At 31.5% G+C, this 25,060-nt stretch overlaps 3 protein-coding genes across 3 annotated transcripts; 2 read left to right on the forward strand and 1 right to left on the reverse strand.

Moving 5' to 3' along the window:
* The first annotated feature begins 261 nt into the window (after positions 1–261).
* On the forward strand, positions 262–7,457 carry LOC117917501 (elongation factor Tu, mitochondrial). The gene is made up of 12 exons (XM_034833800.1): positions 262–521; positions 1,053–1,128; positions 1,309–1,401; positions 1,547–1,621; positions 2,182–2,286; positions 2,400–2,490; positions 2,583–2,788; positions 3,723–3,806; positions 3,941–4,006; positions 4,096–4,158; positions 5,668–5,908; positions 7,033–7,457. The coding sequence occupies exons 1-12, from the start codon at positions 343–345 to the stop codon at positions 7,101–7,103; spliced, it is 1,350 nt and encodes a 449-aa protein (XP_034689691.1). The 5' UTR covers positions 262–342; the 3' UTR covers positions 7,104–7,457.
* A 1,102-nt stretch (positions 7,458–8,559) lies between these two features.
* On the reverse strand, positions 8,560–14,702 carry LOC117917502. Its single transcript, XM_034833801.1, has 5 exons — positions 14,358–14,702; positions 12,737–12,914; positions 11,037–11,493; positions 10,170–10,235; positions 8,560–9,439 (listed from the first exon to the last, which is right to left on the reverse strand). The coding sequence occupies exons 1-5, from the start codon at positions 14,442–14,444 to the stop codon at positions 8,938–8,940; spliced, it is 1,290 nt and encodes a 429-aa protein (XP_034689692.1). The 5' UTR covers positions 14,445–14,702; the 3' UTR covers positions 8,560–8,937.
* A 3,917-nt stretch (positions 14,703–18,619) lies between these two features.
* LOC117918865 (DNA-directed RNA polymerase III subunit RPC8-like) lies at positions 18,620–22,389 on the forward strand. The gene is made up of 8 exons (XM_034835815.1): positions 18,620–18,736; positions 18,827–18,943; positions 19,035–19,130; positions 19,324–19,411; positions 21,276–21,360; positions 21,550–21,613; positions 21,710–21,799; positions 22,210–22,389. The coding sequence occupies exons 2-8, from the start codon at positions 18,833–18,835 to the stop codon at positions 22,252–22,254; spliced, it is 579 nt and encodes a 192-aa protein (XP_034691706.1). The 5' UTR covers positions 18,620–18,736; positions 18,827–18,832; the 3' UTR covers positions 22,255–22,389.
* The last annotated feature ends 2,671 nt before the right edge of the window (positions 22,390–25,060 follow it).

Below are 25,060 nucleotides of genomic sequence, written 5' to 3' on the forward strand. Positions count from 1 at the left end.
AAAAATAGTAAAATTACAAAAATTCTAAATTTATTTTTATATTTTTTCATAAAGCTCAAAGAGATTTTTTTAAATACTAAATATCCTAAAATTTAATTTTTATATTTATAAATCTATTCAGATAAATTATGGAGAGTTTTTAATTAATTAATTAATTATTATTATATTTTAAATATTATTTTAATTAAAAATGTAAAAACCCGAATAAAATTCGGGTCGGGTACTTATGGCCATTCCAGGAAAAGAGGGTTTTTAGATCCATCAGCTCTCTCCTTACATCTCTCTAAAACCCTAAAACCCTCTTCTCCGCCACTGCACTCGTGTTCTTGGGTTTCTTCATCAATGGCTTCTGTTGCTCTCAGAAACCCTAATTCTAGGCGCTTTCTTCCACTTTCTTCTAAAATCTACTCTTCCTGTCGGGGATCCATCTCCACTCAGTTCTCCATCTCTCCAAATGACTCAACCTCGTCTCCTCCTCCCACTATTCCATGGTGGCGATCTATGGGCACCTTCACTCGCACGTAAAGTCTGAACTTGATTCTTTGATAATATCATTCTTATCTACCCTTTTCTTTTTACATGTGTATATTGTGTCTTCTTTGAGTAATGGGTTTGGTTTAATAATGCGATTAACACTGCTGATAATAATGGAAAACTGGACATTGTGATGGGGAAGAAGAGCGTGGAAAATTTTGGCACTTGTTTTCTGTTTGGTTGGTGAGAGAATGGTGGAAAAAGAGGTGAAAAGGGCAATTAAAATGTTGCTTTTGTGTCTTGTTTCTTTTCCTGAATAGCAGTTGTGGGTCCATTTGAATGTGAGTTTTTGTTTTTCAAATGTCTTCAATGGTGAATATTTAAGATTCGAAATTTTCATTTGTTGTTTTTCCTTTCATTTTTGTGGGGAATTTGATTTGGAAAAGGCTTTGAGGAGGAGTGGCTTCCAAAGGGAGAATTGGACCTCTTATCTTATCATAGGAAAAGCAAGTTCATATCTATTTCAATTGTAAATTAAATCGCCTTTTTATTTATATGTAATGTTTTTTTTCTGACAGAAAGCCTCATGTTAATGTGGGAACTATTGGGCATGTTGATCATGGGAAGACTACATTGACTGCTGCTATTACAAAGGTTGGGTTGTTGAATCAATTGTCTCTATGAATCAGTTCTTTTTTATTATTATTATTATCTCTCTTTTTTTTTTTTTTTTAATTTGGAGATGGTTTTTTTCCCTTGAATGAGTAATATCTGGCTTGAAACATGGACTCTTTCATTTATCTAGTACCTGAACTCGTTCTTTGCCTCTTGTAGGTGCTTGCAGAGGAAGGAAAAGCAAAGGCAGTTGCCTTCGATGAAATTGACAAGGCTCCTGAAGAGAAGAAGAGAGGAATTACAATTGCAACGGTTGACATCTTGTTGTTTTCCTTGGTTTCTATGTTTCATTACGCTGAGATTAATACATTAGTGTAGCTGTTTTCTTGCTCAGCCTAACATATACAACTCTGAAATTTTGTTTACAGCTTAACCTAAATTGGATTTGACTTTGCAGGCCCATGTCGAGTATGAGACTACTAAGCGGCACTATGCCCATGTGGACTGTCCAGGACATGCGGATTATGTGAAGGTATAATGGAGAAGAAAATGACTAATATTCTTCCAAAGAAAATATTTTAATTTATTTGAGATTTTTGCTGTCTCTACATTCCAGAGTGTTCAAGAGAATGACTATAGTTGGGATTCTGGATATGAACAGGATTTTTCATTTTTACACTTATATTAGAAAACATATTAGCTGACTACTTTTCATTGACTGCAAGCCATCTGAAAATCCAATTCCATGTTACAACTTATTGCATTCCCTGTGCTTTGACTAGAGACTGCAAAAAAATTCAACTTGAATTTTATTATTTTTACTTTTCAGTGAGAAAAAGCTTACATTTGGATGTTAATGATGACTTGATTAGCACCATATATTTGGTATCATATAATCCTGGAGTTTAATTGTGTAATATCATAATACACTGGATTGTTTGGATTGATGAATTCAGTATTTTTATAGAAGGGACCATCTTCTCACATTTTGCATTTCTGGGCTGTCTTCTAATACACAGTTAGCCTTTTCTTTGTTTGGAGTGTTTTTTGTACTCATGTATCAATCTGATGATATTGGTTGATTATTTATAGAATATGATTACTGGAGCTGCCCAAATGGATGGTGGTATTCTGGTTGTTTCTGCTCCTGATGGGCCCATGCCACAGACAAAGGAACACATTTTACTTGCACGCCAGGTTGGGAATTTACTATTAAATGATTGTGAACTGTGTTTAGCCGTTGCCCTTATGTTATGTGCTTCTATGACATGGTTATATGTGTAAGAATCCTTTTTTCATGCATCTTATAGGTCGGTGTGCCATCATTGGTCTGTTTCTTAAATAAAGTTGATGCTACTGATGATCCAGAGTTAGTGGACCTTGTAGAAATGGAACTCCGTGGTAAGGCGGTCCCTTGTTTAGTCATTTATAATTCTTGCATAGGCGATACCATAAATTTTAAAGCGTTTCACATGAGCTCGTACTTGTGGCAGAGCTTCTTAGCTTCTACAAGTTCCCTGGGGATGAAATTCCCATCATTCGGGGCTCGGCTTTGTGCGCTTTACAGGGAACTAATGAAGAAATAGGAAAACAGGCTATTTTGAAGTTAATGGATGCTGTTGATGAGTATATTCCTGACCCTGTGCGACAGCTTGACAAGCCTTTTCTAATGCCAATTGAAGATGTTTTCTCAATTCAGGTAATATGACATTCACTTGGCATTGTTTTTGTCCAACATTATTTTGGAGTTATGAACTGCATATTTGCATCAATGGTTTTTCTCCTTTGACTCAGTTTTATAATTTTATTTTGCCAATTTGTCTGGGGTAAACTGAACAGCATGAACTAATTTCTTTAATCTCAAGCTCAGTTTTAATGTTGTCTTAGATTCAATGGGTTTTGTGGTGTAGGCAAGTCAAAAACATTTTTACTACCAATTGTAACTTGTTGCAAGTGTTTTGGTTACCTTCTTTTTTTTTTTTTTTTTTCATTTTTACAAACCAGAACCTTTTGATTTAATGTTTATGGAGTTGTATATTCTCAAGAAAAATTGTCATATTGTAAAATTATAAATATGATTTTGTGGAATTATGCTGCTTAGTGTCTCACTTTGGTCAATTGACCTCCAACTTTGGGCTCATACAGGGGCAGGAAGCTTCTAGAAAGACCCAAAGCCATCCACACAGCTTTAAAGTTGGATGAGAGTCTTTGGGGTTGTTTAGAGAATTCTTGTATACATCTCATACAAAGCTTGTATCTAGGTAGTCTCTAGAGTATTTTAGAATTGTATCTAGGTAGTCTCTAAAGTATTCTAGATTTGTTAGGATACTTTAGAATTGTGTATTTTCTGGACCTCTATAGTCACCTATAAATAGGTGTTGGACCCATTTAGTATTTGAGAGCTTAATAAAAGCTTCCATTCTTTCATATTGTCTCCTTTAACAAGCTAAGTTTGAATAATGTTGACTTAACGTCACATGGGTGCTTAGGAAACACCCAAGTCCATGACATTAGGCTTTGAACATATGGGCTATTGTGATGATTAATGGCTTTGAACATACAGCCTATTGTTGTGATTATTAAAGTAGTTTCCTCAATGTTTAGCATCATTTGAGCTTTATTTTGTATTACAGGGACGTGGAACAGTAGCTACTGGTCGAGTTGAACAAGGAACAATTAAAGTTGGAGAGGAAGTTGAGATTTTGGGGTTAACACAGGTGTGACTATTCAAATTTAATTTGATACTTTTGGTGTTATGAAGCGTTTTGTGCTTTTGGTTCTATTGTGATCTTTATAGTCTCACACCAAACCATAAAAAGATTGATCCTAAAAATTGATTTTCTTTATGTAGAGTGGTCCTTTGAAATCCACAGTCACAGGTGTTGAGATGTTTAAGAAAATCTTAGATCAAGGACAAGTAAGTGTCTCATTTCATTTGCTCCTTCAATTTAATAAGGATTTTGATCAGCAGAAATTGAATTTTAGAGGGTTTGCTTGGTTTATTAGGCTGGTGACAACGTAGGTCTTCTTCTTCGTGGCCTGAAACGGGAAGACATCCAGCGTGGACAGGTAATGGGATTGATTAATTAAGCTGCAAACTTATTTTACTGCATAGTCTAAATTACTTAGATGAGTATGATCAGTTATTTACTTGCTATTTATTTAATTCAAGACACAAGTTTTCTAACTATCACACATCATGCAACTTTTAAATGGTTTTTAAGGAAAAAATATTTATTCATTTGTATTTCACCTTATATCACACAAAAAGAATTGTTGGGTCCCACTTTTTTAGTTTGTTTGATAACAAAATTTTCACACCACTTATCACTAATTTTTCTATCAAAATTTATTTATTAGGAGCATGTTTGGGAGCGATTCTTGTTAAAATGTTTTTAGCTATAGCGGTTTTGTTAATAATGTTTCCATTAGAAATGTGTCTAAAAAGAATCGTGTTTGGATACGTACTAAAAAAATGTGTTTTTATAGTGTCAGTTCAAGTTCTTTATTTTTTTAAAAGTGTTGTTCAAAAGTTTGCCAAATACCTAATTTTTATAAGAAAAACATTTCCAATTATGAGGAAATGACTTGAGCCCCTCTTAAAATCACTCCAAACAAACTTTAAGTGAATAAAACTTTGACTTTTCACATTGCTAAACATGGTAAATCAATTATAAGGATATATAATTTTTGGATTACATTTTTATCTTAAAATTTTTTAAAATATTGAATCTTTATAAAAAACATATAGATATTTTTTTGTCATTTTTTCCCCTTATAAATATATTTTAAATGTTTTTGAACTTGATTTAGTTTTTAATTTGTTTGGGTCTTAGGTCTGCAATTATACATAAACTGCTCTAGAATATTAATCTATTATGAAAAATTAATAATAACAACAATAATAATAGTAATAATAATAATGCATCATTAATATGTCATGTAACTTATAGGTGAAACATATATTATATTTGCAAACTTATTTTCTAAAATTTCTATAGAACAAAAGTTTTGATTTTAATATCTTATATCTAATTGCAAAATCGAAAGCATTATTAGAATTGAAATTCTTTTTCTTTTTTTTTCTATTAATAGGTGCCCTTTTTTTCCCAAAAAATATGTTGAACGGTTATTTGGGACCTCGTATGGATCAGATTAATATTTATATTAAAATATCACAAATAGGTTTATTTAAATGGTTGTATACAGTTTTATCCTATGAATTTTTTAGTTCTGTCATTTTTTTAAAAAATTTATGAAGTAGTTAAATTTGACACTTGATTTTTAGAAGATACTTCTAATACTTATAACTCAGCAATAAAGCTTTTCCTGTCAAAGAGTTTTCAGTAACCATTTTCCACCTTTCTCTTATACCACCTTAGTTTAGGCATAAACTCTTTTTTTATACAGTGTATTTGCTAAAAGATCATTTTCTTTTTTGTTTTGATTAGCAGTACAAGAAGCATTAAAACATTAAATATGGTTATCCTAAAATGATATGTTATGAAATTGAAACTATGTTAATAGTATTTATGTTAAAAGGATGTGATTCAATGTTTTCTGTTTTTTATCGTACAGGTCATTGCCAAGCCTGGTACTTGCAAAACATACAAGAGGTTTGAAGCGGAGATATATGTCCTGACGAAAGACGAAGGTGGAAGACATACTGCCTTCGTCACAAACTATAGACCTCAGTTTTATATGAGGACTGCAGACATCACTGGGAAGGTTCAATTGCCTGAAGAAGTTAAGATGGTTATGCCTGGGGACAATGTTACAGCAGTTTTCGAGTTGATATCTGCTGTTCCTCTTGAAGCTGGTATGTTTTAAATTAAATCTTTCAAATAAAAATAGGAAGATTGGGAAATGAAATTTTCATTTTTTTTTTTTAAATCATTCACTTACCTCTTCAACTCTAAGCATAGTTGCCTATGATATTTATTTTGATATCATTAACCATTTTGTAGAATAAATTTTTGAAAGTACTACATCTATGTGAGGCTGATTATGCCTGCTGATGGAGATGCCACTTTGTTAGACTTCCTAATAGGGTGCTTTTACTGTATTTTATTTGTCATCTTTGTAATATTGGTAAGCACAAATTAATGGCACTTGTGGACATTTTTAACATGCAATTGTTGAATTTTGCCCAATGGAAAAGTGGGGTTGATTGCATGGTGGGAAACTTAAAACACGATGACCTCTGCATCATCCCTTCCTTTTGAGTAGTTATTTTTTCCATTCATTTTCTTATTATGGACTATTGGTTTTGCACATTTCATTGAGGGGTGGGTGGTAGTCACTGGGCTAGATTTTGTGAGAAGCCCTACGGTGAAAATGTTGTGCCTCCTTTCATCATGGAGAAGAAGGGGAAGCAGGGTTGAAAACAGCTTGATCCTGCATTTTTCATGCATCACATTCTAAATGGTTTGGTAGTTTTTGTACTTCTGTGTTCTGTGCCATATGGAAAAACACTTGAATTTGTGTCACATTCATCTTTGTCAAAAATTCAATGACTGACAAAAGAGGTGTGGCTCTTTTCATTGTAGTTTTTTTTTCTTCATTGTTTTTTGACAGGTAATACAAAACTCTTTTCGTTGTGTATTTGAATATGCAACCTACTTGCTCTAGCTTGTCTTCATGTTTGCATAATAAATTTAGTTGATGGTACAACACAAATCACCATACATACTTCCACACCCATGCCAATACATGCTGTCATGTTTGCTTTTTCAAGTCGTGTGAGAGATTGACTGCACTTCTCTTTTTTCCTTAAATAGAAAGGTCATAGCTTCTATTTATTTTCTTATGACATGGCAGTTTATCTTAACAATTTATGTTATTTTGCTTTCATAATATTTAACCAGTATTATACATTTGCATTTGTTGGGAAAATGGAAAGCCCTAAATCTTGTTACTTTGTTTTGGGTTTCAATTTTACAGGACAAAGATTTGCTTTGAGAGAGGGAGGTAGGACAGTCGGCGCAGGTGTAGTTTCCAAAGTAATAAGTTGATTGCAGTCTTGGGTCCCCTAGGTTTTTTTCTTTTTGCAAGAAAGGGTTGACACCCCAAAAAAACCTGGACTTCTTTTCCTTGGAAATACGCATCTGGTAATTGGGCACATGCTCTGCATTTGATCTGTTTGTTTTCGGCATTAAGATATTATTAGCTCGTATGAGTTACAAATTATACAGAAAATTCTGTTTTCAATGTTTTTTTTTTTAGTGTATAATTAGTCAACCTGTCTTGATCACTTTTGAAACGGTCCCCATTTGTGCTTATTGATGAATAAATCCTGTTAGAACAACTGAGGAACCATTGCTGGCAGCTTGGGAATTTACATATTCTAACTTATCTCTTTGTTCAAAGTTGAGTAATTTCATTTGTTCTGATCTTCAATGGAAGAATTCATAAAGTAGAAGAAATTGTTTGAATATTTATGCGTCTCTTCAATTTGGTTTGAATGATAATAGCTTATGGTACCTAGTAGTGTTTGATTCAAGTTAATTTTGAACATTTGACATTAATTGATATGAAATATATCTAAAGAAGGCTTGGATGAGCTTGGTCATTATTCTTAAAGACTGTTCTCTGTTGTTAGGAATGGAAAAATGGTCTATAAACTCAAAAAAGAACTTAATACATTTTTGACAAATCCTCGAAGAGGACTAGAATGCTTTGACATGGGCCCTTCAGCATGGGTGGTGTAATGCAATTTTAGTAGGTCCAAAATGGATTATTTTAAAGAGTAAATGTAATTGAGTTTCTATATAAAATTTTACGCTTAAAAATGGTTTTGTTTGCCATGGAAAGAGAACACTATTTAGTGCTTAATATTCTCTCCTCTTCAGTTGCTTCACAACAAATTGAAGACAATGCTCGCAGCCGTAAGTTACTTATTCTTAATTCAAGAGATGCCTATTATGAGGGTGCATTCAGCCCCAAGAAAATGCAGCAATGGCCTGTTAGGGATGGATTTTTAATTGCTCAAGCCCTCAAATTTTAAGGTTGCCCCTTGAATCCCCTGTTAAGAAGCTTTTCCTTAATCTCAGGACAGAGACAACTGAGGCACACGGTCTGGGTTTGATTCCTGCATTTGGTTTGAATATCCTTGATTATCTGGTGTTTGGCGCTGGTTGGTGGGGACGGTTAGCACCTCAAGGTTTGGAACCTCATGAGAAGTCTGAAGAGCTCTGCCATGCAAGGTTTCTTGGTCATCATTCTCCCACCCAAATGTGGAATGGGGAAAGATTCAATCTTCCACTTCGCAAACTGAAATAGAGGTTCATACCAGTGGTAGTCAGCTGAGCTCAGTACAGGTTCAGTAATTGAACCTAAAGAGCAGCAGAAAAGGCTCATACTCCTATTTCGTCACATCTCATGTTTCAGATTGCTGTTCAGACCCCAAATGAGCCAAAATCTGCTGCAAAGGGCCAACCATACTCAATAAAAATGAATAAGAACAAGAAAGAATGAAGGCGAAAAATAGTTTTATTACTCATGCTAAACTTTACGGCATGTACAGTGCTTGAATCAAGTAGAGTCTAGCCATATACGCCTCCAGTTATTAAGCATCATACCAACCAAACATCAATTGCCACAGAACTTGGCCGACTGCTGATCAGATGCAGCCCAAGCTCATGCAAAATTGAGGTCACCTCAAGACTGGATGGATTCTTTCAAAAGCTTTGGCTCTTTCTCCGCGCATTTTTCTGAGTTGAACCCACCCACTCTGCAGAACCCGTTCCATCATCACTCAGCTTAGCTAGGACATGTACAATTGTGCTCACTTCTCCCTCAAAAGGTTTTTCAATATATTTAGTATTTCATTCTGCTTAATCTTGACGGTCATACAAGCCTCAGCACTGCAACTGTCATCACTGTTGCAGCTCTGAAGAAAATCTCATTCACACTTCTGTCCACTCTCTTCATCATTTCCTCTTCTTTCAAAGCTAACTTGCCTGACTTCTTGCTTATATGGACAACGGTGTCCCTCAGTTTATTCACAGCCCAAGACAGCCAAACCAGGCCAAACCCAAATCCGGTACTCAAGAATTTGGATGCACAAAAAGGCACCCTCCCACAGGCTACTTTACAGATGACAGAGAAGAGAACAGCAAGGCCGGTACCAGCAATGCCAGCAGAGAACTGGGTCAGAAGCTCAGGTAGTTCAGGGCCGGATTTCTTTAGGGAAAGGAATGCTGTTTTGCGTTGCTGCCTCTTGTTCATCATTATGGATAAAAGGCTTTCACATGCATGGAAATAGTTCTTTTCATAGAGATCCCTCTCTCTGCAACCCTTCCTTCCATTCTTCTTCTTTGGAGATGGCTTGAGCTTAGTTTTCTCAGGACTGCAAAAGAGGAGTAACATGCATAAGAGAAAAAAAGGGCAAGGTAATGAAGGTTTTAGCAACTACAAAAGGAATGAACTAATATTACACCTTAAGCCATCTGAAAAGTTTATAATTATTATTCATGCTTGCATACCATCTGGAGAGATTCCACCATGTCGGTCAAGAAAACGTAATCCCTCACCACATCAGCATTAAGAAAAGTAAAAGACCATAGCATCTTGTGGTTCTTTTATTTTGAGTACAATAAAACAACCACTTAATCAAATGATTCAGCATTTGATTCCAATAACCTGGGAATGATGGAGAAAATCATTGTGGGGCTTTTTCGTTCTTGTGAACAATACTTGATGGAGCTCGCTAGAGTATTCAAGAATACACTTAAATTAAATATAAAATATTCAAAACTTCTATTTGATTCTATATTGATTTCACCTTGTTCTCCATGAAATCAAAGTGGGTGATTTTGCTTTGTAATTTTTTCCCAGATTGCGGATTCCCTTTCTGGTTTAGATCTTATAACCTTGGACACTTAAAGCTATCATTTGGGAAGAAATACTAAAACAGAAATTTAAAATATGAAAAGAAAAAAAAATAATTGCCTAGTTTTGAACAATTCCCTGACCAATATTACCCTGTTAGAGCAAGAACCAGGTCCAGTGAGTTTAAGCAAAATAAAAGTTGTCTCTTCAAATTTAAAAGCTTTTTTATGAATAGATATGTCAAATACCTCTTAAGAGGAGCAACCACAGTTTCAACCTTCAAAGAAGACCCTTTGGTATCAGCCCGCTCCAGCCTGTTTGATACAATGATCATAGGATGAGCAAAAAAAAATCAATTGAAAAAAAAAAAAAAGAATAAAACTCAATTTCAGTGCAAAACTATAAGATGTTTGGGAGATATTCAATTTAAGCAAAAACTTCCAACAGTGCATCATCCAATCAAACATGAAATATCAAACTAAATTTAACCTATCATGTATAACAGGCATTTCACTTCAATAACCTCATATATTGTCTACATTCTCTTTTCAACAGAAAAGGCCTGATGTGCACTCCAAAAAAAAAAAAAGGAAGAATCCATTAGTGCATGTGCGTGAGAAGGGATAGAGAGATCCAACCAAGTAAGCCAACTCCACAACAAACAACAATAGTATCAAAAATGGGATCAAGTATGACTAGATGCTTAACAGGAAGAAAAATGTCATGTGCATTGTGTAGGGAGATTCAACAAAGTAATCCAAGATATTCTGATTCCACAATAAACAACATTACCACCAAAAATAAGCTCAAGTATGACTGGATGCTTAACAAAAGGGGCAAAATGAAATATCAGAGTTCAATTTTCCTTTTAATAGAAGTAGGCATTGAAAATGTCATCCATTTGGGAGCTAAGGCCAATCAAAGAGTTAAGGCTGAACTTACAACATAGTCATCATATCCATAGGATGGTATTAATAGGAAGCATGCAGGTACAAACATGGAACAAGCTCCACACTCATAAATTTTTTTATATGTACTAAGCTGTGGATTAGCCTAAACATATTGCTAGATAAAATTTTCATTTTATACAGAGAAAAGTGTCAAATTATCCGTACCTAGTAAAGTGGGGGACCAGCAATGACTGCTTTCCATGCTTAGTTGAGTTCCTTGATAAGTAAAACTCAGCAACAACTGAAAGTAGATCCTTCATCTCAGTTCCAGTGCCCATGAATGAAACTCGGCCATCTGGGTGAACGATAAGTTTTGAACTACGGGCCAAATCCCCCACAAAATCCACAAATGGCTTCTGGGCATGAAGTTCACTACTTGGGTAAATAAGAGCAGGCTGAGCCTCAGTATCCTGATAACAAGAACAAAAACCAGGATCCACTGGCTGCTCTTGCATACCAGTCGAAGATGCCTGAATTCCCATTAAGTCAGATAGCACAGATAAATCTAGTTCACCTTTCTCTATTTCACTCGATCTGGACATGAGGAACTGCAGGATTTTTTCATGTCTTGTGCATTGTTCAGCGATTGCAAGGCTGAAGAGTACCGAACCTGGAAGAGTGTCTGCAGCCCAAACAAGAAGGCAAATAAGATACTTGATCACAGTGAAAAAAAAGGATATGCTACAAAAGAAAGTATGACTGCCTGAATCGTGCTCAGTCATATCATCCTATCCAATGCCATAGTTATTGTTTAAGAATTTCTTTCACCACCAACACTCACACCATGCTCATCCCTGCACTTAGTGCTTTAGATCATTGTGCCACAACTAAGTTAGCAATAGTCTATATGTAATAGATCAAAGCTATATTAATAGAGTAATAAACCCATCATTATCTGCTTTGAAAGTTATTCACTTGTTTTCCTAGAGCTTGATGTCCATTTATGATTCCCTACCTTTTTTGCTTATGCAACCAGCATCCTTATCTGGGTTACATTCTTCTAATGAAGCAAAGGTCATTCTTCAGATTTAATCCTGGCAAAGCAGGTTTTTGAGAGTGGAGAGTTGGATGGCATCTTCACCTTTGACAGTCATGAATGAAGAGGCTGTCCTCCAGATTTGAACCTGCAGAGGTCTATTAGCCTGAGATGTTTACCACTGCACCAGAGTCCAGACAGAGGCCCCTGAACTCTCCAGTAACCTAGATGTTCTATTTGACAAAGAGTAATCTACCCCATGGGAGTAACTGAATTTTGAATAAGCAACTGGGATGACCAACAAAAGGTACAGGGAGCACTCAGAAACAACAAATAAATGTAATAATTCTACTTTGATTTGCATTAGATCTGAATACAAATTCATAGCCTCTAATTGAATCATGACCAGAAATGAAAATAACTATTTTAATAAAAAATAAACATATTCCTTGCATTGAATGGTAAATACAGAGAAGGATAAGCAATCCTTCCAAAATGTACAATTGCTGATTAGAAAGCAGAAAAACAATGTACACACGTTAAAACCACTCTATACACTCTGGGAGAATAAAAAGTCTCCAACAAAAAAATCCAATCACTTCGATCATTGCTTGCCTAACTAGTTTGTGGCATGATTAATTGAGCAAGGAACCCAAGAGAAGGAGCGTCCCACCTCACTAGCAATAGCTATAACTGTATTGCTTGAAATCTGTTAACCGATCATATATGAAATTGGCCTATTGTGGAAAAAATTAGATATAGTAAAAATGTGCACATAGCAAGGTAGAGTAAATTTCATTATATATGGTTTTGAATTTCATGTAGTGTGCGACAAATTATAAAAATACGAATCATTAAAGGAAAACGCATAAACTAATCAGCTGTGAACCTTGTGCATCAAGCAGCACATGTCTGCTAACAGTCTGATCAATCTTCACAAACTGGTCAGACTCCAACAACCCACTCAAGGGTTTCCAGGTCTCCTCCCGTTGAAGAGGCCTTAGATTAAGACCCGATCTTGTCGACTCTTGTCTTGGTCCAGGACTTCCCAAAAGAGGTTGACAATCCTGTGTTAAAAAAAGATTAACAAGAATTCATCATCTGATGGAAGCAACTAAGAATGTGAGTAACCAAGGCAAATCATTACCTTAACATTAAGACCGTAAAATCAACAAAACAACTCACCTAAACAATCATAATTATAAAAACTCTAACCAATCAAGATGTCTATGAATTTGAAAAATGACATAAGCCAATCAGGATTGTCAACCTCTTTTGGGAAAACATAACGATATGATCCAATATACCAAGCCTGCTAAAAGATATTGAAAGAATCGGACCAATCACCAAAACTATTGCATAACCAACCCAAGAATACAAAAGGTAGCATATAAATTAGGAATCAGTAGTTCAAAATCTCAAAAGGGACTGAGTTTTTCATTTACAACAAGTGCTGATAACACAATAATTATACCAGAGAGATAAACTACAGAACCCATCTGCCATAGATGAAGAACCTAACAGAACAATTTACAAGCACAAAGGCAAACATTCTCTTCTATTAAAGCTAACACTGTAGAAGTACAAGGACTATGATTTATCTTTCATGCGAGTGTGCCAACAATAGTCAATGATAAAATCATCATATACCTAATAATAAACAATAAAAACCAGTACAGATTTTCATCTAATTAATAATCACAACCCATATGGATTTATAGTTTGAACAAGCTAGTGATATGATTACCAAACAAGTGTCCACGTTTCTATGAAACTCAGTTAAGAAGAAGAAAAGTTAAGGTCGTAAACCAGGGCATCAGACAACAACTCAACAAAATCAGAATTACAAATGTGTCGAAATTCAAAATTCAAAAACCCAACTCACAACATAATAAATTCAAATAATACACATGTAAAACAACCTGAGCTTTGCCTTGTTATGTGAAGTTCATTTGGAAATTATTAGAACTTGAAACTAATCACAAATTGGAAGAGAAACTCAACATGGCCAGTAGTAAGAACTAAATCACCAGAAGGGTTAAACCCAATAAATATACCATCAACAACCACCGAAAGAAACACCACCAAAATATGAATGAAACAGTAAACCCCAATAAGAATTACAGAATATAACATAAACTCAACAAACCCCATGAAACAGGCACGTATATCAACAACCCAAGCACTGCATAACATCACCCTTGGAGGAAAAAGATTAATCATCATAAACAACAAATCATGAATAATTACAGAAATAATAAATAAATACCCACCCAACAAAAGCAATTAACAGACTGTAACCTAATGGCCACAAATACGTAACAGATCAAACCCAATTACAGTCAGAAATTCAGAACATATTTCAACAACCCAAATCAGAAAATCACCATTCAACAAAAAACCAGTAAATCCCACCCACAATTGAAACAAATCCAACAACCCAGATCACTAAGCCCAGAAAAATAAACAAAAAATTATCAATAACCATGTAAATCTTCCAGAAAATTTACCTTGGAGACCCTGCACATGCCCTGTTCTGGGTGAAAGACAAGCCCAGGAGGATACCCATGACAGGCCATCAAACAAAGCTCAGCCATATCAGAGGAAAACCAAGATCAGAAAACAAGTTTCCGAGCCTCAAATCTCCCCTTTCCCTTTTCGTGAATATCACATCATCTCGTACTTATCCACCCCAGACCTCAAATGGTAAGATATTACACAGCTATTATTCGGGTGGTAACAAAATTTTTCAAAAGGAAAATGGGAAATTAGAAAATCGGAATTTTGGAGTCCAATAGATTGATCCAGAGAATTCTGGATTCATCGAAATATGTGGTGTATGGGCCTTTGAAATTCCAGGTTGTAGCCCTAAGATTCTGATCAACAAATCAAAGACAAGAATTTGTCCACTTGTCCTTTTCTTATTTGGACTGTTTTGGTGGAGTCTAAGAATTTTTTCTTATAGCTTCGTCCCCGACCAATTAAAAGAGAATGAGGAGATATTTGGGTGAGAGGCCTAAAATCATTCAATTTAAATAATAAAAATAATAATTCCATAAAAAATTTGGACAAAAATAGTTTTTCAAAAATGAAAAAAAAAAAAAGATATTGTTTTTAATGGTTAATTTTTTTTCCAAAATTTTAAGATAAAGACAATTTTTTTAGAAAGTGACTCAAATTAAAGCATCAAGTCTTTGGGTGTGGATTTGGCCGAACATTGAGTTAGGTTGTATTTGGATTGAATTCTAAAAAAATTTTAAATCTATTTGACATTTCCCTTTTTTAAAAGGATAAACTTGTTTTTAAAAATTTTTAATATTATTTGGTTTTCAGTTTTTAAAAATATATTTTAAATACAAGGTGAAATATAGAACAATTTTTAAAGAACGAATTAAAGTTGTTTTTTAGCTTTTTAAAAATAAAATAAAAGCATAAAATATTTAAAAACAAATAAAATTAAACATGATAAGATTCTCTTTCAATCTTTAATATCGAAGATTTTTAAAAATGATATTTCTTTAAATTACACTTGTATTTCTTTTAATTTCTCTAAAAAATAATTTTAAAGATAAATTTTAAATCAAATTATACTTGATATATAAAAATTTTAAATCAAATTGTACTTGATATATAAAATTTATTAATTATTAAAAATAATTTGAAATTCAAAAACCCATAATATTAATATTAAAAAGTAATGAAACTCAATAATATTAATAATAAATAAATTTTAATTATATATATATATATATATATATATATATATATATATATATATATAAATATATATTAAAGAGTGTAATAATTTTTAAAAATAATTTAAAACTCAAAAAGGAAACCAAATAATACTATATATTTATGGACAAAATTGGTGTAGAACGATTTTATTTTGGAACAATTGTGTTTTGGACTCAGCTGGACCCAAAAATTAAGATTTGGTCCATAAAAGTTGCATAATTAATAAAAATGATATAAAATGTGAAGAGACCAATATACCCTTTAAAACTATTTTGAGTATTTTCTACCACAATGTTTTATAAACTTTTTTTTTAATAATTATTTTAAATTTTTATTATTTTTAGAAAACTAATTTTTTTTAAATATATTCTAAAAATATATCATTTAAAAATAATAACTTTTACATATTTTTAGTTATTTTTTACATACATAATATTAAATATATATATTTTCCAATATTTTTTATTTTTAAATAATAATAATTATAATTTATTTTTATTTTTTGGAAAATTGTGTATTTTTTTCCAAATCACTAAATTAAATTAAATTTTATTGATGTTTAAATAAGGAATAAAATTTTAATTAATATTTTTCTATTTTTTTCATAGCCAATAAATGTCATTTTTTGAAAGATAAAAATTTATATATTTCTTCTCAATTTTCACACTTTATCTAAGTCTTTAACTTAAATGATGAACTTATATGAATCAAAACTTAATTTTTGGACCCAACTATATTCAAAACACAATTCTCCCTATTATTTTTTCTGTTCTACAAATCACTATTTTCTTTTTTCTTTTTAGGTAAATGAATTTCAAATAAAACAAAACTTAATGGGTTAGATTTATTAACAAATAATTTAAAACTTAAATAGTAAATTAATTAATACCATAGATTTATAGATAATAAGCTCCAAATTAAACAAAATTTAGGTGGTGGTTGATACACGGGAATATAAGATGGAAAATAAATCTTTTATTTCCATTCTTTTTTTTTTTTTAAATGGAAATGAATTTGGTGATTTCATTTATAGTGTTGAGATGGACCTAAAAATTGAATATTAAAATGATTATTTGTTTTCATTCTAATGTTAGGTATTAATAGGAATATGAATAATAAATAAATAAATTGACAATAATAACATACACATAGGTTAAAATAAGTTTCTTATTTTTATATAAAAATAAATTAATTTTAAGAGTTTTTTTTCTAAATAATAAGACTAAAAAAATTAGTTTTATTATGGGATGAAAGACATTGGGGCTTGATGAATGAAATTAAAAGGTAAAATAGTAATTTTATACTGTTTTATATTTTCTTATGTATGAATGAATCAAAATACCACTTATTTACGATAAATTAAAATTTCATTTATAAGTGAGATTTGATTAATGCCCTAATCATTTTTTATTTCACACATATCTTCATAAAAATTATCCAAACATAATAATAAACGAGGAAATGAAATGATCGATATATTTATTTTCACTCTTTATTCCCATGTACCAAACACATGTTAATATGTCTGATTCATTAACAAGTCTAATAATTTTTAAAAATAATTTAAAACTCAAATAATGATCCAATTAATACCAAAAATCTATAGACAAAAATTTGTATATAATGACTATTGTTTATTTTCCGCACAATTATTATTATTATTATTATTATTATTATTTTTTACAAGACAAATAAGTTCAAAATTAAATGAGACTTAATGTATTGGATTCTTTTACATGGCATCGTTATTTTTCAATAGACAAATAAACTTCAAATTAAATAAAACTTAATGTGTTGAATTCATTAACAAGTCTAGTAATTTTTAAAAATAAATTTAAACCCAAAAAATTATTTAATCAATACTAGAATTTTATGGACACTCTAAAATAACTTTATTATTTATCTTCTATATATATATATATATATATTTTAACTAGACGAATATGTTCGAAATAAAACAAAACTTAATGTATTAGATTCATTAACAAGTTTAATATTTTTTAAAATAATTTAGAATCCAAACAATAAACTCGTTAATATCATAAATTTATGGATAAAAATTGATTCATAATAGATTTATTGTTTTTTTTTTCACATGATTATATTTTTATAATTTTTCTCACTATAAAGTTCAATTAAGTGACAAATTGCATTTATTTTATTAATAGGTTTAACAATTTTTAAAGATAATTTGGAACTTAAAAAATAAATATAATCATTAAAAAAAAAAAGATCAATACTGATATATTATAAGTTATGATTTATTTTATAAACACAAAATAAATTTTTTTGAATTTAAGTAAATAAATTATAAATTAAGTCAAACATAATTAATAATTTTTAATTTTTAATTTTTAAGAATGATTTGAAATTTAAAAAACCAATCAAATTAATTATAAATTAAATAAAAATATTTTAAAATATTATATTTATAATTCGATACTAAATGTATATATAAAATGAAAAACTTGACTCTTTTGCATATTAAAAAAAGTTAAATTTTATTAATTAATTATTTTAAATAAAATATTATTAAAAACTATATTTATAAATTAATTTTTAACAAAAAAAAAATATTTACGAACTCCTTGGTACTCTCATGGTACAATCCTCTTCCCGCTAAGTCCCCTTCCTCCTCAATCCACTAATTCAAAATATAGAACTAGCGCCAACAATCTTGGGATCATTAATTAATATTAATATAATAATAAATAATTATTTTTTCTATATAATTTATCGATTGCGTTGCTACTATATGCTTTTACACAATCAATCGGTAATATTTGTAATATATAATAAATTATTATATATATATATATATATAAATTAAATTTATAATATTTTTATAAAATCAAACAAAAAAATAAATAAAAACAATTTATCAAAGCAGTTTTTTTTAAACGCTTTCTAAAAACAAATTGTTAAATACTTTTATTTTTATAAAATACCGATTTTTTTTTTAGTTTAACTTAAAAACAATTTTCATCGAACACTGTTAAATGGAATTTGTTTGAACTTTTTACATCACTTTGATCTTTATTATTCACAACAATTTAATAATGATCTCCGGCCGGCAACGGTGACGGGTCCGAGATTAAAACCCTAGATCAACCAGAATCTCACTGAAGAACCATACACAAACAAGAGCACCGTTGAGACTGATTTTCACTTTAGTTTGTTCAATTTTCTGTAATAATCTGGCTCTGCAACTTATTTTCAGTTTGGAATTGACGTTTTCTAGGTTTAGATGTTCTTCCTTAGTTTGATCGAGCACACACTGCGATTGCCGCCTCATCTTCTGGACCTTCCTCTCAATGAAGCCATCAAAGGAGAGCTTGAGAGTCTATTCTTAGATAAGGTCTGGAGATTCAGCATTATCTTTGCTTTTTTCATTTGTTATTGTGATTTCAGAGCAGTTAAGGGTCTGAAAAGGATGTGTTGTGATGAAGGTTATTGCGAATTTGGGGCTGTGTATCTCTGTTTATGATATCAGGTCTATTGATGGTGGTTTTGTCTTTCCTGGGGATGGTGCTTCAACCTATACGGTACGGTATACTTGATCTAAAATTTTGGTTTCATAATTTATCTATCTGGGATTGTGGCTTTGCCCACGTATTATGCTGTTTTCAAATTGAACTGAATGGAAAAAGACGATAGGCTGAATCAATTTTTATGCTTTGTCCTACTCTTCCAAAGTTTTTGCTCATATAATAATTGAAAATCATGGTATCTTGGCAGGTGGAGTTTAGACTGGTTATGTTTCGTCCATTTGTCGGGGAGATTATCACTGCAAAACTTAAAGAATCCGACGCCAATGGCTTACAGTGTATGTCTTAAGGCCTCTTGCTTATTTGATTATGAATTAATCAAAATATCTTTGCATTTGTATTATCTATTTCATCACACATGCTTGCAATGTATGTATTTATGCACATATTCTGACCTGTTGGGTGCTGCCAATTTTTGTTTCGTCTTTGGTGGGTCTGAAGTTAAATATGAACTTTAATTTGCTTTATGGGATGATAACTTATTAAAACTGGTGCTCAAGCACCACATGACTTTGACAACATGGTTGCTTGGTTATGATGAATGGACAATTAGATGGGTTGATTTGGGAGTAATGCTATTATCTTGTGCATTATGATCACAATGCATTTAAGTGAAAGAAAAATGTTATTAGGATAATGTAAAGCAAAATTTATCTGGATTTAAATGATTTTAATCATTAATATTTGATACAAATGAGTTTATCAAGTGTGGTTTCTGCTGAGGTGCCCAGTGCTCTCTTTAGACTTGTTCATGCATATGATGTTATCTGTTGCCAGCTGCAGTTCTTTGGACTCAACTAAATACCTTTGGTTGAAAATATCCTTGATTTGGGGATCAACTTATCAAATATCCAGATTAGAGATTTGTTGGATTATGTAAATACCTGCTCATTCAGTGAGGCACTCCCTCCAAATTCATGAGAAATACTGCCTTTGAAGGAATATTCTGTCATATCCTAGATTATGACTAACTGGTGGCAACCATGAAGCCATGGTATTTGCTATTTTTTGGGCTGATCATGGAAATTCCTTTCTCCTTCCAGAGAACTAGAAGCTTCTTGAGTCAAAATTACTCCATGATATTTGCTATATTTGTGGCTAGTTATCCCTTTCTTCTACCAAGAGAATTAGAGTAATGATGCAACTTGAGTCAAAATTAAGCAAATCAACAGAACCTTGATCACTTAGGTTCAGTTCTTGAAATCCATTTTTGACACTTTATTATGTCTAGAACCATATTGCTCATGGAATCACAGGTTATTCACCTTTCTCACTACTTTCTTTGCGTTGCCCTTACTCATGGGCCTTCAACTGTATCATATTAGTCCTTTTTGTCAGTGCATTTTCTTTGGCTTTTGCCACACAAGATGAAAAAAAAAAAAAAGGCTTTAGGAGTCCATGGTATTTCAATTGGAACGTGGCAGTATTTGGATGAAAAGGATATGTACCAGTTGGCGGTACTCTTACTAGACCTGGGAAGTGCTGTTGAATCCTGTAAATCATTGTCATTGTAACGTTATCTTCATGTAAGTTGTTGTCTAGCTCCATTGTAGAAGTGGCCTGCTTGGTTCTCAAAGACAGGTTGCAAAATCAGAGCTAGAGATCGAAGATTGTTTAAAAACGCGTCCATGACTTATAATCCATATCACTTGTTGTCAAGGAACATGTTATTCATTTTTTTTCTTCCGAAGTATTCTTTTCACAACTTGATAATTGTTGCTCCTTAACATGATTCATGAGTTTCAATGTCACCTTCTGAAGCATTGGCAGAATACCTGGGGTTATTAGAGTGTGATCTTAGTTAGATACTTGGTTTAGTCCTTTCTAGTTGGTTATTATTTTTATTGGCTTTGCTGCTATGCTTTTTTATTTTGGCCAAGGTCCTGTTGCTCTTTAAATACTCAATGCAGCTTAGTTGTCCCCTGTCTAAGTGAGGTAGCTTTTGAAGGTGTAGAGTGGATATCAGAATTTTGTTATGTTGAAATAAACCTTGTTTTAAGGCATGCTTTGGTTTTTCATCAGTGAAAAAAAGTTGCTATCCTGCTACTGAATTGCAAATTGTGAATTCTATTTCATGTCATCATCATGAATGACACCTGTATAATGGCTGCCTACTGCTTATATTGAATCTGTAATGGACAGTATCTCTTGGATTCTTTGATGACATCTACATACCTGTCCATCTTATGCCAAATCCATGCCATTGTGAGCCTGACCCAGAAAACAAGTAAGCTTTTCACACCTACATTAACTTATTTAATAGAATTAAAATTAGATTGTTCAGGATTTCATCTTCAATCATTATCTTTTTCTTTATTTGCTTTCTTTTTTTCATTTTTTCTTTTCGTTCATTTCATTGCAACTCTTTACATTTATATGTGTAACATCCTACTTTTATCCTTTTGTGGAATTCCAGGAGTCAAGTCATATGGATATGGGATTATCAAGAACAAAAATTTCCTATAGATGGGCTCGATGAGGTTTAAGTTGGTGTATTATTATTCTCTGGATGGTTTTATAATTGTGCTAAAACTTCTAGTTGCAGTTTGCCTTTAACTTTTGGCGTTCTGCTGCAGATAAGGTTCCAAGTTCAGAGTGTAAGTTATCCTCCAATTCCAGTTGAGCAACCAAAAGAGTCAAAGCCATTTGCCCCTATGATGATTATGGTAAATTCATTCTTTGAACTTCATCCTTTCAGGGTTTTTCATCTCTAGAAGTAGGGTCATCTCTAGAACTTCATCCACTTACATTTCTTATATACAAATACATGTGGATGGACAAAATGAGATGGAAAAATTAAATTTTAGTCTTGTTGGATTTTTATCAAATTTGCTTCCTGTTAACCGAGAGTGCCAGGTGCATATAGATCATGGCTTGTTTTCTGCTTCCAGTCTGATTTAAATGCTGTGAGTTCTTCAAGAAATTAGTAGTTCCACAGCAATCCTTGAGTGAGGCACTGTAGGCATCTGTCTTTATGAAACTCAATTCACTTATATGGTGCCACCTGAATTTGTTCTCTTGGTGTTCCATAATATTTTATCTAGGGTTGCTCAATACTCTGTTTTCTATTTTGCAGGGATCACTTGATTATGATGGTTTAGGCCCTGTTTCATGGTGGTGATCCTTTAGAAAAAGGAGAAGCAGCAGGAACAGTAAAGGAAATCTTTATCTTTAGCTTGATTTAGTTTTCTTATCATAGGAGGTAGAATAGAAACAGTTTTGATTGCAAGGAAAGAATGCTATTTTTGACCTTTAATAGGGCCCATTCTTGTCTAAACCTGAAGTGAGAAAGGAATGAAAAAAAAAAAAAATGGTCCGTTTGGGAATTGTTTTTTAAACTTAGAAAACAATATGAGCCTATTTGGTAATTATTTTTTAAAACAATTTTGAAAAACAGTTTTTAAAAATTATTTTGTGATGTTTTATAAAACTTAAAATTTTGATTTGATCGGATTAAACTTGGAATAGAAAGATATATGAATCAAGGTCATGTTAGGTTGGCTATAAGGACCTTTTTTAACTTTTTTTTTATGTATTTATATCAAAATTTAAATAATAAATAATACATTATTTTAAAATAATAATAAAACTTTTAAAAACATATAAATTAAATATAATTATATATAGTAATACACATTACAAATGTTATAAAGTATCAACCGTTGAGTTACATTCAGATTCCTTGAACCTTCTATCAAAACTCAACCCATGTTGAGTCAAATTCTGATACTAAAAATGTTATTCAACCCACTGGATTTGTCGTATTACTTTTTAACTATTTCCCACTTTATTCCTCCGTTATTAAAATCTAATAATTTACTAATGGAATTAGGCCTTTTTCAAATTTATTTTTCTCTTTTTTTTTTTCATATATTAAATAGAGAATTTAAATTATATAAAATATAAAATATTTTTCTTCCTAATTCTCAATTAAGTTAAAATCATTGATAAAATGAAAATGTTTAGTTCCCTTCGACATAGATAAAATAAAGCGCCTTATGCTACACCGACTCATTTCTATGAGCAGGAAAATAAGAAAATAAAACATAAGGACCTGTTTGGTAACAGATTCTTAGAACAATTTTTAAAAATTGTTGTTTGATGTTTTTTAAAATAAAAGTTTATTTAAAAACCTAAAATACTTTTAACCTATTTTTAATATTTTTAAATATGTTTTTTAAATAATTTTTATATAAATGTTTACATACACGGTCATTAAAAAACAAATAAAAAATATTATTTAAAAATACGTTATTTTTTATTCTTAATAATAAAAAACGGAAATCAATTTTTAGTTACCAAAAGAGTTTTCAAGTGTTTTTGTTTTGGATAACAAAAATTGTTTTAAAAAGCAATTGCCAAACAGGGCATAAACCACCCGCCAAAAACTAAGGTTGAATTTATGGGGATTATTTGGCCTATAACTAAGCCCACCTACTTGTACCCAAATGAATTAACTTGAATTTCAATCAATTAAAATATGGACCGTCAATAAAGACCCATTTGACCACCATCAATATGGTGGACGAACTTGTCATACGCCTAATTGCCTATGATATGATTTTATGACAAATAATTTACTTTGGTGGGTATGCCCATTACCCTATTTCCTCTTTGCATTTATTCCTTTATAAATTTTCCTTATTACTCTTTCTCTTCCTCACATTAATTTCCCATGAATTAGCAATTAATATCATGTTGACCATTTTTTTTCTCTTATTTCTCTAAAATATATTTTTTTTCTTTTTTATTTTCTTAAAAGTCACTCCACTTCATTAAATATATGACATTTTTTTTAATAAACTTTTTATTAATGAATAAAAAGGAAAAAAAATCAAAATAAATAGTCATTTATTTCCCATGAATTAGTAATCAATATCATGTTGACCATTATTTTTTTTTCTTATTTTTTAAAAATATTTTATTTTATTTTTTCCTTAAAAGTCACTCCACTTCATTAAATTTATCATAATTTTTAATATTTTTTAATATACATTCTATTAAATAAAAAATAAAAATAAATAGTCATAAATTCATCCATTCAATATAGTTGAATAGTGGGGTAATAGTACAATATTGATTATGGTAGGTGCCAATTTTTAATTTATGATTTTTGGTGGCCTTTGTTGGCCCAATTAATTAATTTGATGAAAGGTAATCAATGTGCGCATATTCACATGAAATAATAAATGATGAGATGACCATGGTGTTCTTGATGTACCTGATTATTTCCCAGTGTTCCGCTTTGGCGCCTAAACCATTGGTTGACTGACACGCGCTTGTTCTCTGAGCGCGCGTGGGGTACGCCTTGTACACGCAAGATAAATCCAGTAACTCTTACGCTCACCGTTGATCGCGGTACTATAGAACTAATCTCAACCGTCGGTTTCAAGCATAGTCTATGCATGGCAGATTCAGCCATTTCACGTCGACTGGTCCTAAGTTACAACTTACAAGTACAATTATTCCCTAATTTTCCAAAAGCAAAAAAATTTATTGGAAAAATTCTTAAAAAGCATTTTTACCGACTCCAATACCATGAAGTATTTTTTGTGAAAACGTTTTCTCTTATAAAATTTATAAGCCATAAGACATGGTGATTTTATGAAGTATTTTTAGTATTAATATTTTAAATTTTTTATCTTTCAAGTATTAATAATATTATAAATGCTTTTTATAATCACGATTAAACACGATTCTTAGTATTTATTAATAAAATATTATAGATTTTTAAAATGTTTTCTTGAGTGTATTTGAAAATATTTATACTTTGAGTATTTTTAATGAAAATATTTTTAGAAGAATTATTGATAAAATATTTTTTTCAAAAAACAAGTAGAAGTGATTTTTGAAAATTTAAGAAGTGTTTAATAAATTTTGATAAACACCTTGTGTTTTTTTAAAAACACTTTTTAAGTTAAAAATGT

This window comes from Vitis riparia, chromosome 7 (assembly GCF_004353265.1).
Source record: "Vitis riparia cultivar Riparia Gloire de Montpellier isolate 1030 chromosome 7, EGFV_Vit.rip_1.0, whole genome shotgun sequence".
NCBI classification, from domain to species: domain Eukaryota; kingdom Viridiplantae; phylum Streptophyta; class Magnoliopsida; order Vitales; family Vitaceae; genus Vitis; species Vitis riparia.

Coding starts and splice junctions, on each gene's coding strand:
- LOC117917502 (XM_034833801.1), bottom strand. CDS start 14,444: ATGGCTGAGCTTTGTTTGATGGCCTGTCATGGGTATCCTCCTGGGCTT. Junction 11,494..12,736: donor TGTGCTGCTTGATGCACAAG/GTTCACAGCTGA, acceptor TTTGGGCTGCAG/ACACTCTTCCAGGTTCGGTA. Junction 9,440..10,169: donor GTGGTTGCTCCTCTTAAGAG/GTATTTGACATA, acceptor CCTCTTTTGCAG/TCCTGAGAAAACTAAGCTCA.
- LOC117918865 (XM_034835815.1), top strand. CDS start 18,833: ATGTTCTTCCTTAGTTTGATCGAGCACACACTGCGATTGCCGCCTCAT. Junction 18,944..19,034: donor AGAGTCTATTCTTAGATAAG/GTCTGGAGATTC, acceptor GTTGTGATGAAG/GTTATTGCGAATTTGGGGCT. Junction 21,800..22,209: donor TTGCCCCTATGATGATTATG/GTAAATTCATTC, acceptor TCTATTTTGCAG/GGATCACTTGATTATGATGG.
- LOC117917501 (XM_034833800.1), top strand. CDS start 343: ATGGCTTCTGTTGCTCTCAGAAACCCTAATTCTAGGCGCTTTCTTCCA. Junction 1,402..1,546: donor GAGGAATTACAATTGCAACG/GTTGACATCTTG, acceptor TTGACTTTGCAG/GCCCATGTCGAGTATGAGAC. Junction 2,287..2,399: donor ACATTTTACTTGCACGCCAG/GTTGGGAATTTA, acceptor TGCATCTTATAG/GTCGGTGTGCCATCATTGGT.